Raw genomic sequence first — 15,644 nt, 5'->3', positions numbered from 1 at the left:
CATTGATGGACATTTGGGTTGGTTCCAGGTCTTTGCTATTGCACACAGGGCTGCAATGAACATACGTGTGCTTGTGTCTTTATAGTAGAATGATTTGTAGTTCTTTGGGTTTATACCCAGTAATGGGATTGCTGGGTCAAATGGAATTTCTATTTCTAGATCCTTGAGAAATTGCCACACTGTCTTCCACAATGGTGTAACTAATTTACACTCCCACCAACTATGTAAGAGTGTTCCTATTTCTCCACATCCTCTCCAGCGTCTGTTGTCTCCAGATTTTTTAATAATCGTCATTCTAACTTGTGTGAGATGATATCTCAATGTGGTTTTAATTTGCATTTCTCTAATGACCAGTGATGATGAGCATTTTTTCATATGTTTGTTGGCCTCATATATGTCTTCTTTTGAAAAGTGTCTGCTCATATCCTTCGCCCACTTTTGAATGGGCTTGTTTGTTTTTTTTCTTGTAAATCTGTTTTAGTTCTTTGTAGATTCTGGATATTAGCCCTTTGTCAGATGGGCAGATTGCAAAAATTTTTTCCCATTCTGTTGGTTGCCGGTTCACTCTAATGGTGGTTTCTTTTGCTGTACAGAAGCTCTGACTTTTCATTAGATCCCATTTGTCTATCTTGGCTTTTATTGCCATTGCTTTTGGTGTTTCAGTCATGAAGTCCTTGCCTATGCCTATGTCCTGTATGGTTTTGCCTACTTTTTCTTCTAGTGTTTTTATGGTGTTAGGTTCTATGTTTAAATCTTTAATCCATCTGGGGTTAATTTTAGTGTAAGGTGACAGGTAGGAGTCTAGTTTCTGCTTTCTGCACATTGCTAGCCAGTTTTCCCAACACCATTTATTAAACATGGAGTCCTTTCCCCATTGCTTGTCTTTGTCATGTTTGTCAAAGATGAGATGGTTGCAGATGTGTGGTGTTGCTTCTGGGGTCTCTGTTCTGTTCCATTGGTCTATGTTTCTGTTTTGGTACCAGTATCATGCTGTTTTGATTACTGTAGCCTTGTAGTATAGTTTGAAGTCCGGCAGTGTGACTCCTCCAGGTTTGTTCTTTGTGCTTAGGATTGTCTTGGCTATGCGGGCTCTCTTTTGGTTCCATATGAAGTTTAAAGTAGTTTTTTTCCAAAGTATCTAATCTTAAGGGAGAAAAAGGATTGGAAGAAATGAAAACAGCTTCAGAGCCAGATAGGACAGTATCAAGTATGCTAACATACATGAAACAGGAGTTATAGAAAAAGAAGTGAAAGAGTAAAGGGATGGACCAAATATTTGAAGAAAGAATGGGCAAAACCTTCACGTATCTGATTATTTAAAAATTTTCTTAAAATTAATCTACACATCCAAGAACTTTAACAAAACCTGACTAGGACAAACACAGACACTCATGTAGATACAACATAATCAAACTTCTGAAAGCCAAAAAGAAAGAATAAATTATAAAAGTAGCAATTGAAAGGAGCAAAAAAACAAAGAAACAAAAACAAAAAGTCATCCCATGCAGCAGACTAATAATATAACTAGTGGCTCATTTTAATCAGAAATAATGGAGATCTGAATATATATTCCCAATAGTCACAATCCACTCAGAATTCTACATCCAGTGAAATTATCCTTTAAAATTAAAAATGAAACAATCTGAAAGAATTCATTGCAAGTAGATTTGTCTTACATGAAATACTCAAGTCCTTCAGACTGAAAGTAAATGACAGCAAACAGTAACTCTAATTCATGGGATAAAATAAAGAGCACAGAAAAGGGTAAATAGGTGAGTAAATATGAAAGATTATATACGTAGTCTTTATATGTGAGTAAATAAAAACTATACATATATTTATTTTTCTTTTCTCTTAATTTCATTAAAGAACATGAAATTATTTAAATCAGGGGTCCTTAGCCCCCAGGCCATGGACTGGTACTGGTCAGTGACCTGTTAGGAACTGGGCCACACAGCAAAAGATGGGCAGTATGCAAGTGAGCAAAGCTTCATCTGTATTTACAGCTACTCCCTATCGCTCACATTACCACCTGAGCTCTGTGTCCTGTCAAATTAGTGGCTGCACTAGATTTTCTTAGGAGTGCGAACTCTATTGTGAACTGCGCATGCAAGGGATCTAGGTTGTGCAGTCTTTATAAGAATCTAATGCCTGATGATCTGTCAGTGTTTCCCATCACCCCTAGATAGGACAATTTAGTTGCAGGAAGACAAGCTCAGGGCTCCCACTGATTCTACATTATGGTGAGTTGTATAATTATTTCATTATATATTACAATGTAATAATAATAGAAATGAAATGCACAATAAATGTAATACGCTTGAATCATTTCGAAACCATCCCCCCCCCACCCCAGTCTGGAAGAACTGTCTTCCATGCCAGTCCCTAGTGCCAAAACGTCGGGGTCTGCTGTTTTAAATCTTTAATTAATCACTGAACTGTTGGGTTTAATACATATATTATTATATACATGCACTTTATAGTTTGATATAGATGTATATTTAACAACAATAATACAAAATGGTTTAGAGGACATATGGTGGAGCAAGTTGCAAAAAAAGAAAATAAGAGAAAAATAGACATAGGAACAGACACACAAATGCTTCTGACTTTGGAGTTATCCAACAAAGATTTAAAACAACTCTTTTTCATATACTCAAGAAAACAGAAAAAATGGAGGAAATAGATCAAAAGGTAGACAAATTTATCAAAAATTAAAAATCTATCAAACATCAATAACCCAAAAATACAATATCAGAAACTAAGAACTAATTTGATGGGGTAATAACTTATTGGACATCATAGAGATAGAGTTCATGATTGGAAGACAGGTCAATAGCTAACTGAATCACAGAAGGAAAAAAAGTAGAAAATGTAGAAAAAGGCATCAGAGAGATATTAAAAAAATGTAAATTTAGGTATTTTTTTTGCACCAGAAACCTAACATTACAAATTTAAATGCTCATAAAAAAGCATGAAGTGTCAGAAATTATGAGTGAATTCTTATATTCACGCATAATTTTTCTTCTGGAAATGAAGAAAACTTTTCTTGACCAAAACTTAAAATCAGGACCAATAAGGGAAAAGAGTAATAGATTTTATTTCATAAAAATAAGAAACATGCTGCATTGCAAACAATATAAGAAAGTAAAAATAAATGACAAACTGGGAAAATATTTGCAACTTATATCACAAAGGATTAATAGGTTTTATATATGGGACATTTTCAGTAGAATAAGGATAATTACCATAATGAATTGAAATTTATCAGTATGTTTAAGTTCATATGAATTCATAATACTTAACATAAAATACATATGGGTTATTTTCTAAAAATACTAGTGAACCAACTCATTTTAAAAACTGGTGATTAAAGGGAAATAAGTATCTATTCTACTTTTTTTGTTTGTTTGTTTGTGAAAGAAAGAGCATGCTTTATTGAGAAGCAGACTGCTGCACAATGACTGACAGACGAAGGCCACCCAATGGGCACTTACTTACATATCGTACTCCAAAAGACACAGGATGTTTTGCTAATAAAAACCAGTGGGAACAGGGATTCCTCTGGGCAACTCCCCCAACCTCATCCCTTTCAGGGATGGAGAAATCTCCCATTTTCCTGATGGCAGCTGTGGTTCACTAGAGATAGAGCCCCTCAGGGGTGCCTTCCTGTTTCTTATAAAGAACATTTTCTTTAGATTTTTTGAAGTCTTCATTTGTTACTTTCATTCTACGATCTCTTAAGGCCATCAGACCAGCTTCTGTACAGATTGCCTTGATGTCAGCACCAGAGAGGTCATCTTTAGCCATGATCAAGTCGTCCAGGGTTACATCATCGGCCAGCGTCATCCTGCTTGTGTGAATCTGAAAGATGCGCTTCTTTGTCTTTTCATCAGGCAGGGGGAACTCGATCTTCCTGTCAATGCGGCCTGGTCTGATAAGTGCTGGATCCAAAGTTTCTATTCGGTTTGTGGCCATGATAACTTTCACATCTCCCCTAGAATCAAATCCATCCAACTGGTTCAACAGTTCCAACATTGTTCGCTGAATTTCTCTCTCACCACCAGAATTTGAGTCATATCTTTTTGTCCCAATGGCGTCAATTTCATCAATAAACACGATGGACGGTGCATGTTCTTCAGCAACTCGAAACAGTTCCCATACGAGTTTGGGCCCACCACCTAGGTACTTCTGAATAAGTTCAGAGCCAACCACTCTCAAGAAAGTGGCTGAGGTTTGGTTTGCTACTGCTTTGGCTAACAAGGTTTTACCTGTGCCAGGTGGACCATAGAGAATGACCCCCTTAGGAGGCTTTATACCCATCTCTTCATAATATTCAGGGTGGGTGAGAGGAAGCTCCACAGATTCCTTAATTTCCTGAATTTGGTTGTCCAAGCCCCCAATATCGGCATAGGTCTCCTGGGGGGCCTTTTCCACCTTCATCACTGTGACTAGGGGATCCGTGTCATCCATCAGCACCCCTATCACGGCATGCACCTTGTGGTTGAGCAGGACTGAGCAGCCAGGTTCCAGCAGATCCTTGTCTACAAATGACAGAATGCTGACATAGTGTTCTGAGCCCACAGATGTACACACGATGGCATGATTGTCATCAATGATCTCTTCCAAGGTTCCTACTGACATCAGGGTGCCCCTCAGATCATCCACTTTTGATCTTTCCTCCTCTTGCTTTTCTTCTAATGGTTTCATTTGTTCCTGATTTCTAATGAACTCTTCCTCCATGAGAAGGTAGTCTTTAATTCTCTCTAATTTCAGTAATTTTAACCGGCACTGAGTGTGAGGTGTCACCAGTGGCAATTTGCTGGCAGCGTCTGGTCCCTTTGTTTTCTTCTTCTTTTTCCCCACTCTAGTTGGTACAGGAGGTTCATATTTCTTTTTCTTGTCCTTGTCATCCTTCTTGCCACCTCCAGGACCATGACCACCACTCTGACTTTGACCCATCTTGCCTTGGCCGCTGTAGCTGTCGCTGCCGGAAGCTCTTCCCTATTCTACTTTTTTAATACAAACTATACATCAAATAAGTAATAAGTTAATGAGAGGAAGTTTCTCTTTATAGAAATACTTTAATAAATTAAGGAATAATAGAATATCACTGTTTGGCAAATAATAATGATTTAATGAATGTAGGCAATGCTCATCAGCGGCTCTTAACATCATGTAACCAGAATTATGTGCCTCTGATGTAACTTTATATCATCTATCACATAGTCTTGCCAAAAAACAAAATAGAAAAAAGAACACCTTAATGTGATCAACTCTCTATCAAGAATATAAGATAACTTAGAGTTATGGCTAACTATAAGGTAAAAATATAGAGAGACTATGGGACTATAAGAGCAAAATCCAGGCTGGACAAGTCATCAAATTTATTCAACAAATACATTGCAAAGGAAAAATAACAAACGTAATATAGCTTTCAGATTAAAAGGGATTTTCCAAACAATCACAATATATCTAGTTTATCTGCATGCTAATTTAAATATATATATTATATATATATAGTATTTAATATTATTCAATATCCCATCAGCCTCATAATGTTTATATATATATATATATAAAATATGTTTATATATATAAACGTTTATATATATATATAAACGTTTATATATATATAAAATGTTTATATATATATATAAATGTTTATATATATATATAAACATGAGGCTGATGGGATATTGAATAATAATAAATACTAATTTTTTTTAGTTTTGGTAGTGGATTATGGCTTTTTTTAAAAAAACAAGATCTTTATCTTTTAAAGATTCATACTAAAATAAACAAGATGTTTCACATTTTCTCCTAAGTAATCTTGGAAAGCAGCAGTTAATAAGGGCTTAAATAAAATGAGATTGCCTATGAGTTGATAATTGTTGAAATTGTATGTTCAGTACATGGGAGCTTATTCTATATAAGTTTTGTAATTTTTCTGTATAATTTTTGTTTATCTTTAGAGGTTTCCACAATAAAAGCTTTTAAAGTTGTTTCATGAATCACCTAAAACCATCTCCACTTGTTGGATAAATACTAAATACGGCAGTTTAAGGAGAGCCAGCATTCAGGTTCAATACAAACTAGGCAAGGTAATAACATGTTTTAGACTAAGCTTATCAACATTATATTATGAACATTTTATTGCTACTATTTTTACTTCTTCCATGGCCATGGCTTCTCCAACCACTCTCACTGCTACTACTGCTTTCAATAACATTAATAGCCCAGCAAGGCATTTGCTGTGAACTGGTAAATTAAAGCCATGTTATACTCTTGTAACTGATCTTCATAACTACAAATTTTAAAATGCACCAAAATCTTACAATCTGATGTATTATGGGGATCCAGTAGCATTTAAATGAATGAAATCTAGATTATGACAATCTAAGGCTTAACTCAAAGAACAGCATTTCTTGGAGTGATTCTAAAGCTCCTAACCTAGGAGGAAACCCTGTCCAGTGAAAGTGGAAAAGAAGCAAACCACACACTGTTTATTATATTTCCACTCTTGTCCACAGCCTCAGAGCACTAAGACACACAGAGAGACAAAATATTGTGAAAAGAGACAGAATCCTTTCACAGCTAGGCCCTTGGGGGAACATAGGAACAGGATTTAGACACACTGTGTTGTGAGCAGACAAGAGAGAATGACTCAAATGGTAACAGAAAAGAAACAGGAAGAGGTGATCAACCCAAACACCTCAAGTCCCTCAGCATTTTCTAATTAGGTTCTTAGGCACCACTTCAATTTGCATTTGTTTATGTACTACCTAAGTGTTTGCACTTCAGGTGTTTTTTGCTTACCCAGCTAGCTTGTAAACTTAAAGATTGCACAGGGGCATAAGAGGGAAACTGTACAAGTGAGAGGAGAAGAAGCAAGAGAAGATCAAAAGAGTAAAGGGTAAAAAGAAAATATGCTGTTGGGTGTGGACTTGACAGAGCTCTCAGATGGCAACTGCCTCCTTTTAGTCAGATGCCTACTCTGCACCTCCGTTCTAGGCTTACGTTTTTGGTCACTCTGGCAAAGGATTTTTCCCCACTTCTGGTTTGCTCTTTTCTATTTTGCTCCCTTTATACCCAAATACACAATACCAGAACAATTTCTCTAACACTGAGGACTTGCTTTTTCATGTGATCCAGATGACAGCAGCAAAGTTACAATCGGAAGATTGGAAATTTTCCAATCTCAAAAAACATAGATATGGTTTCTGCCTCTCCAGTGATCTGCAGTTTTTAGTAGCTACAAGCTTAGCTCCCTTAGTTCTCTTTATTTTAAGAAATACATTTTCTTTAAAGGCAACACCGTTCTCCTTTCTGGATTATATACTATCTGTTCTCCATTGCTGTTTTCATTTTGTGGCGTCACATATTCTATTTCCTATAAGGAACATCAATCCATGTTGCCAAGTCTCCATGGAGAAGGCATGCACTAAGAAGGAAGCACTAAGTCCTCAGTGAGACAATGGTATTGTTTACTGTTTCAGGCAGAAGGTACAAAAAAATCTATGTATGAAGCCAAGGTCAGTGTGGATTTGTGCTAATAATATATGACAGATGTCCCACTGGGTTCCAAATGAGGTCCATATATAAAGAGAAAGAGCAGGGCTCATTTTAAATCCAAACTGAGAAGTAAAATTGCTCGCTATATTTATTACTACTTTTAATTGAAAACTACCATTTACCAAACTCTTATCCCTTAGCAGGAACTATATGTTAAATACATTATACAGATTATCTTATTTAGTCATCAAGACAATGATACCTATAAAGAAAGTACTATAATTATCCATAATTATTATGTAAGAGACTTGAAACAACTTGGGAGTGATGAAATGTATGGTAAGCATAGAGCCAATGTTCAAATACAGGCTACCTGATTCAAAGTATGTGTAGCTAAGCAGTGTTCTATATAGGTCTTCCATTTCTCTTTACTTCAACCCCACTCCACTCCATCCTTAATTGAGCTGAAGCATGTGTGTGTGTGTGTGTGTGTGTGTGTGTGTGTGTGTGTGTGTGTGTTCCTCCTGGAAAACAGCAAGGGAATTGTGTATTGTAAGATAGTAGTTGATGGGACCTTGGCCTATAGGTAGACTATTCCAATAGCATATTTTTAGAGCAAGTAAGTTATAAGACGTAGAGAGGAGGTAATGAATCCATACCTGTTGCTTGTCCCAGGTAGCTCTATGCTCCCTTTAATATGACCTTCATGAGATAATTTTTTTTCTTATATTACCAGGCCACTTTGCCCTGAGTTAGAAACAGTCCATTGCCAGTGCATTTTGCATTTGTTGGCTTTCACTTTCATTGTTTTCCATTAGCAGAGATGAAAATCATTTACTTTAGGACCAGGTAATTTAGGGCAAGCATTATTATAATCATTTTCCAAATGGGCTCAGAGAATTTACACGATAGGCCCCAAGTCAAATTTATTTCTATCCAGAGTGAGCTAGAACTTAAATCCAGGATTCCCACTTCTAAATGCAGGCATCTAAAGTATGTTTGGTGTGAATGCTACATGGCTAGCAGCCTCCTTTGCCCCTTTACCTGCCCTAGACTAAATGTAGTATGCCCAAAACCACTTTCATAAATTCACACACAAACCTTCCTTTACCTTCCACTGCAGTGAAAGGCACCACCATTCAGGTGTGCATGACAGATACCCAGATGTCACCTGCAACATTTTTCTCTCCTTCACTCATACTGCCCTTGTTTGATATTCACTCTATGATCATATCTGTTTTATGCCCAATGCACAAAATTTGCCATTTTCCTTCTATATCTACCTGAACTATCACTCTCTCTTTTCTGGGCTACTGAGATGGTCTCCTGAGTTTTCTCTGCCTTCTGCTTCTTATACATCTTTACCTTATTTTCACAGGGAAATCAGCAGGTTTTTTTTTTTTTTCAACACAAATAACATTAGGCTATAAATGTCATACCATCCTTTTGTTGGAAACACTTCCATGTCTTCTCATGGTTTTGAGATCAAAATAGAAACCTTTTAAAATGGAAGGTGACCAGGTCCAACATGTTCTGGTCCTTACCTGCCTTATCCCTTAATTGCTGCACTGCTGTCCCATTAGCAATTTTCCATTTCCTCAGACACTCCAAAGAGCTTCTTGCAAGCTGTTTTCTCTCTCCGGGATTACTCACAATCCCACCCTGCCTCAACCCTACCTCCTAAATTGTTTTAATGTCTACTCATTCTGCAGACTTAAGCTGCAGTGTTACTTTCTCAAGGACAATTTCAATGGCCTCTGTGATATGCTCCTTCATAAGACTGTTACAGTCTTTATTATTGACACTTATCACTGTTGGAAGTTTACATTTATTTGTGAAATGCTGTGGTCACTTTCTGTCTCCCTTATCAGACAATACTCTTTCTGTTCAACCTTTGTGTGCTGAGCACCATGCTTAACCCTGGTTTTCTTATAATGTGCATTTGTTGAATGAGAGAGAGCTGAATGAAAACATGTGCTTGCATCCCTCTACCAATTACACTTACCGCGTGTCTGGATGAGAAGGTTGTAGATTTTAGTCTGAACGCCTTGTGGATACAGAGTAAGCATACACTCATACTTTCCACTGACCGAAGAAGACACATTCCTTAAATGCAGAGTATATTTTGACACATTGTTAGGAGTTTCTGTGAAAGTCACCAGGGACTCACAGGGACTCCCATGGGCACAGTGGAAGCCGTATTGGGGATGATAAAGGGCAATCAGGTCTGCCTTATCCGTGACCTTGGACCATTGTATCTGCACCAAGAAGCCTATCTTCTGCGTTTGGCAGGTCAGGTTGACCTCAGAGCCAAGTGGAGCATAAATGTTTTCTCCTGCATTGAAAGTTTGTTCCCAAACTCCTGAAAAGGAAGAATATGAGCCATGAGTTTAAATAATTCACATAGAATGACTCTTTATTAAAAACCCTAGTCATTTCAGTAAGGTGAGGAAGCAACTGAGGAAATTTCTCCCTGGCTGCTTTAGGGGTAGAAGAGAGTTTGTGTCTGACTCAGATAGAGATGCATGAGACAATATAAATGAGGCGGGAGTAACGTAGAGAAGCTAGAGGAAATTACTGACTTCTAAATATTTATCTATGTGTTGGTCTGACCAAAATATAATTGAAGGTTTCTGACTACCTGTGAATAAAATTAAGCCTATTTGAAAATTGAAGCACACCAGCAAACTTAATATGACAATTCTTCTTATGTTCAATATAATTGGCTTTTTGGGTTATAAAACAACAGCTGAATATAATACACATGTGATGCTTTCTGAAACTGCAAAAAAAACTAATATGTTTATAGAAATTTCTTTTAAATATACATATTTACAAAGGCCATTCATATGTTATCTTGTTTAATCCCCTTCACATGCCATAAGTGATGTTGTTAACCCTTTTTTATCAAGGGAGAAACTGGGGCACAGAGAGATGAAAGGGTTTGCTCAAAGGCACACCTCCATGCTGGGCGAGGTGGCTCATGCCTGTAATCCCAGCACTTTGGGAGGTCAAGGCAGGTGAATCATGAGGTCAAGGGATTGAGACCATCCTGGCCAACATGGTGAAACTCCATCCCTACTAAAAATACAAAAATTAGCTGGGCATGGTGGCATACACCTGTAGTCCCAGCGACTTGGGAGGCTGAGGCAGGAGAATTGCTTGAACCCGGGAGGTGGAGGTTGCAAGGAGCTGAGATTGTGCCACTGCACTCCAGCCTGGTGACAGAGCCAGACTCCGTCTCAAAAAAAAAAAAAAAAAAAAAAAAAAAGTCACACCTCCAGTAAAAAAATGAATTCAGTTGCCAAAAGTCTGTGGTCTTTCTATAACGCTCATAACCTCCAAGCTCCAAGCTGCCTCCCAAATTCAGTCTTGTTGATTAGAGTAAGAAATTTGACTTTTAGTATATAAGGATTGAAAAGACCTCATCTAACCTTAGGTAGAGGTTCCACTCAGTATCACCTCTAATAATCAATAGTCTTGAAATACTAGACATAAGTAGAGCCTCTTTCCCATCAGCAGTCTGATCAAGTGATACAGGACACTTAAAATGTGTTAAGCATTAAGACCGTGACATGCCTTCAATAATATTGGCCTCAGTTTTAGAATTAACATGGAATCCTGTTACAGAAATGATATATTATTCTGACAAGTACCACTGAAGTTCACAAAAGGAAAAGATAAAAAGATGACAAGCAACTGAGAAGAAACAAGCCTCTTAAAAGTAAAAGTACTTGACAAATGGGAATTACCATATTTTTGTGGATGCAAAAGTTTGGTAGGTAGAGGTTAGTACAGTTTAATATAACTTCCTGTGAGCTATCCTTTGCCTGAAAATATGGCTCTGATCCCATCTACAGCATTATATTCCAAAATGTCCTTTGATTTAGAAATTCTCCTTAATATTTTCATAGCTACATCTGAAAAGCACAGTTAATTCTTGAGACACTCAGGTTTACTATAATACTCTCGTACTGTGGAATATAGAACTAATCTTCCTTCTATTTTTAAATAGGCCCTGTAGGCTCTTGTTCCCACTGTCATAAGGATTCCACTTTGTCTCCCAGGTTCATATCTACACATGCCTCATTAAAATTCAACGTGTATTCAACTCCCAAAGACCTTAGTATTTGGAGGAGAAATACTTGTTATATCCAAAAGAAAAAGAGTACTTGAGAGAAAAAAAAAGTTAAGTAAGGATCTCTGAGTGTTGATGGCTTTGTGATTTTTAATTTTTCCACAGTCGTTTTGACAACCATTTGGCGAGCATTTCATTTCCAAGAAGCACAATTTCTCAATTACTCCAGAGATCCTGTTAGGAAGGAAATGGGTGAAAATGCCTCAGAGCAGTGGCACAAATCACCCATTCCCTTTTTATTTTTAGTGTTCATTAGTAATCATTTCTATATTCTAGTATCTCTCCTATATCTGCCACTTAAATACATAACTGAAACCCTTAGTAACAATTTGCCCTTTGGTGATCCATTTCAGCAGCAGTCACAAGGCATTTTAAATGAACAGAGGCCCCATCCACCCCTAAATGACCCATCTGACAAGAAGGGACAACTGGAAGTCTTACCCTTGACAAAATGTATCTGGATGATGTAATAGACAGCACAGTATTTCCATTTTTTCTCCATTGTCTTTTGAAGACCTTACACCAGCATTTCCATAATAATCACAAAGTCAATTGATGTTTTAAAGCAAACTCCAGCCGCCCACTTCGTGCTAAAAGACCTCAAATCTACCACACATGCCTGGGTCTGTTTATCACTTGGCAAGCCCCCAGGAAATGAAACGTAGACAGGAAAGTAATGTGGTTCAGGGCTGAGTATAACCTTCAACAGAACAATGTTGAAATTGTTCTCTGAAATCTGTATATCACCTTCTTTAAAAGACTTTTCAGCATCCAAAGAGTCTCTTATTCAGGATCTCTGTGTCAGTCAAGCTGCGTCTAAAATCCAAACAAAGGGTATCATGCAGAGCAGTTGGCAATGTGCTTTTTATACATTTCTTTTCAAGAGCACAAAGTCATTTAACAAATTTGAACTTGGTGTCTTTCATAATAGTTTTTCTGTTCAATCTTAAGATATGTTTTCTTTCCAGAATTGCCCTGGGGTGAAAGAACAAAGAATTAGCACATTTAATTTTAATAAAGTAACAGAGATAGTGTCAGCTATCAAACCAAATTTTATTGTCTCTCCTTTGCAGGGAAATGCACATTTCCTGGGAGTGGAGAAGTGAGGGCTACTTTTCTACCCCTCCTCTGGGAAGGTTGGAGGTCAGATGGGGAAGTCTCCCACCAGTTTGGCTGGAGCCCTTTTTTACTGACTATAGAAGAGCTTATCCATGCCTAAGCCAAAGCAAGGCAGTCACAATCAGAATCCAAAGGCAGAGAATTCCCACCTCAGTGAGGTATTAGGCTTGTTACATCTGCCTAGTTACTTCTATTTACATAGAACCGCAACCAGGTTTCAGTAAAGTGACCCCTTGGTAAAATGTCTGGCTATTCATAGAAGAAAATGATGACTATTCCCTGCTATGATTCTCTGATTTAATTGTATTAGTTTTTCAGGCTGGGATAAAATAGGCTGTCATGACCCTCCAACATCAAGAAAACAAGCATTAGGCTGAGGACTACTGTATAAGTTTGATGGACAAAGAATAACAACAGATAAACATGTGTGTCTTTATGCAACCATATGAATGATTAAAATATCCTGTGACTCTAATCTCATTACTAGAATATAGGCACCACCTAGCAAGAAAAAGACAAATGAAAAGGCCAGTTGTAATCCTGAGATAGGAATTCTTTTCAGGTCAGGTGGAGATAATTTTGGCCAGGTTGTCAACATGTATACACCAATCTCTCCTATGCAAGAATTTGCAGGGAATATGGACAATGCTAAGACAGAAGAAAATGCTTTTGGCATTCAGGAGATTAAAGTTTAGATGGGAGAAGAGAGGTTTTCATGTAAATAAATAAGGGCTACTGTCTTCCTGGATGTCCAGACCACCCCCTGTACTGCCACTGCACATACTTGCCATGATAATTACCATACTTATTCCTCAGCTAGTAGTTTCCTGCAGAATTGAGAAGATGTACTTACTGCTTGCCTAGTCTAGTGCTCCCCAAACCTTTATTATCACCCCTTCCCATCTTCCCACGAGTTTCAGGTCACTGGGGATACTGGGTCAGGCGGTGCCGACAGTGATTTTCCAGGGAAAGGCTGGGGAACTCAAAGTCCTTGATTGAAGGGCAGGAAGAGACATAACTTCTCTGGGTAGCTTCATCTCTTCCCATTGCCCCTGGAAATTCTAGTCAATCAAAGTTATGAAGCATAGCAGCAAAAATAGTCCTGGAGATGCACTATGAAGAGCCTGATTTGCACATTGGCATCCCTATTAAATCGGGACACATTACAAGCCTAGAGAAGGGATTCTATGATCCCACTCCATTTTTCATATAAGAGGAATTTATCTAAGTAGAAACCAATACAAATCTAAATTTATTGAATTCTCTAAGAACAATACCCTCTTTGGGGTATTTAGAATGTTCCTATTTCTGATAGTATTAAAGTGAAGCAATTGTTCCAAAAAAGTCCTTAAACTCAGAAACATAGAAATAGTCATTTATCTTCCAGTGTTACAGACTTATTTTCAGTAGAATTCTTGCCTCTCATTGGGGTTGGGCTACCTGAGCCACCTATTTAGTGACGGTATGGCAAATCTGTCCTCTGGGTATTGTTCAGGGCTTAGTTCATGATTCTTATATCTAGAAATTTCTACGGCCTGAAGCCATCATATTTGACTAATTTTCCTTTGGGACCCACCCAGGTTCTGAGAGTATAACAATTTCAGATGCATGACCACAGAATCTTAACTGAATGCTTACACATTGGGTATCCTGCAAGACCCAGGCAACAGCCCCTCCATGGCTGTTTGCATGCAGCAGGTGGCAGCAACACTCTGCAGACTGGCACAGCTATCCCAGGTGATGGGAATTGCCCCCACTGCCTTTCAATCCTGGTAATATTTTCTAAAGGCTCTTTCAGCGTGGGGATAGACAGGCATTCTCTATACTTAAAAATAACTCTTCTATGGAAGTCATGTCAATCTCTTCTATTATCCTCCCTACTCACCATATCCCAATTGCACAGGGTTTCTTTTTTGCCTTTATAGTCTGCTGCACATAAGGAGAAAACAGAAGCAAGTCAGTTTCACACACACAAAAAAATCACAATCTTCTTGAACTGCAGAAGCAAATTCAATTATTTACAAAGAGAAGCAGGAACACACATTATTTCTGCTAAAGGCAAGCCATGATTGTGTGTTTTGAACAAACTTTTTAAATGCTTTAGCTAAACACGCTCAATGAGGAAAGGACATTTTCAGAAACAGGAAGTTGAGCAAAAGGTAAACTAACTTTTGTGGTTTTCATAATGGTTAACTCAAATATTACTTACATATCTTTAAACACTTAGTAAAAAATAAAAATGTGGAGTGTTATACTTCTGCACATTTTCCAAAATGCTTAGAAAACATGATGCTTAAGGTTTCAGTTAATTAAAAAATACTATGTGTCAACTCCTAAGGAATTACTGAAGAGGCATAGTTATAGATAATTTTAAAATACCAAAGATAAAACGCAACCTTCAGTCATAAGGCAGTTACCATTTATCCGGGAAGAAGTATCCATGTGCACCAAAAAAGTCAAGTAGCATAAAGCACAGCACAAATGAGTTGGTAGGGCAGGACTTTAGCAAAGGGGGAGATGTCTTAGTGGTTGAGTGGGCCAAGAGCGTCTGAAGTGTGGAATCTAAAGTTGGCCTTGTAAGTGTCAGATTGATGGAAACCACAAGGTAAGTCATTCCAGGCAGAAGAAACAGGAAGAGCCAACACTTAAGAGTGTTAAGGTTCTAGGCCATTTAGTGATTGGGTTATTCTGATTTAGCTGAGGCTGTATTAGGGGATTTGGAGCAGGCAAAGCCATCCAAGAGCTTTGAATTCTAGGCTAAAGGGTGTGGGTTTTTTCTTCATGTCAGAGAGACTCCCTATAGATATTTCAGCATATGAGTCATATATTTAAAGTAACATTTTAAAAGGATAAATTAGGTGGGTATGTGTGA

At 37.7% G+C, this 15,644-nt stretch overlaps 2 protein-coding genes and 1 long non-coding RNA gene across 6 annotated transcripts in view; 1 reads left to right on the top strand and 2 right to left on the bottom strand.

The window, feature by feature from the left end:
* CD96 (CD96 molecule) overlaps positions 1-12,263 on the bottom strand; it is a 97,104-nt gene extending 84,841 nt beyond the window's left edge. For both annotated transcript variants that reach the window (XM_012460943.2, XM_012460942.3), the window contains exons 1-2: positions 12,095-12,263; positions 9,521-9,877 (exon numbers count right to left, since the gene is read on the bottom strand). In XM_012460943.2, the coding sequence (XP_012316366.2) occupies positions 9,521-9,877; positions 12,095-12,155 (418 nt within the window). In that variant the 5' untranslated portion in view covers positions 12,156-12,263. The remainder of the gene's footprint in view (positions 1-9,520; positions 9,878-12,094) is intronic.
* LOC105723075 (uncharacterized) overlaps positions 1-15,644 on the top strand; it is a 304,135-nt gene that overhangs the window by 105,943 nt on the left and 182,548 nt on the right. The gene's annotated exons all lie outside the window — the stretch shown is intronic.
* Positions 3,412-5,015, bottom strand: LOC135274214 (26S proteasome regulatory subunit 4-like). The gene has a single exon (XM_064374593.1). The coding sequence runs from the start codon at positions 4,960-4,962 to the stop codon at positions 3,640-3,642; it is 1,323 nt and encodes a 440-aa protein (XP_064230663.1). The 5' UTR covers positions 4,963-5,015; the 3' UTR covers positions 3,412-3,639.

Source organism: Aotus nancymaae, unplaced genomic scaffold (genome assembly GCF_030222135.1).
Source record: "Aotus nancymaae isolate 86718 unplaced genomic scaffold, 86718_ANA_hifiasm-v0.15.2.pri h1tg000011l, whole genome shotgun sequence".
Taxonomy (NCBI): domain Eukaryota; kingdom Metazoa; phylum Chordata; class Mammalia; order Primates; family Aotidae; genus Aotus; species Aotus nancymaae.
This window is presented reverse-complemented; position numbering and strand designations above follow the sequence as displayed.

Bases quoted from the DNA above. Each gene is read 5' to 3' on its own strand.
- LOC135274214 (XM_064374593.1), bottom strand. From the start codon at position 4,962: ATGGGTCAAAGTCAGAGTGGTGGTCATGGTCCTGGAGGTGGCAAGAAG.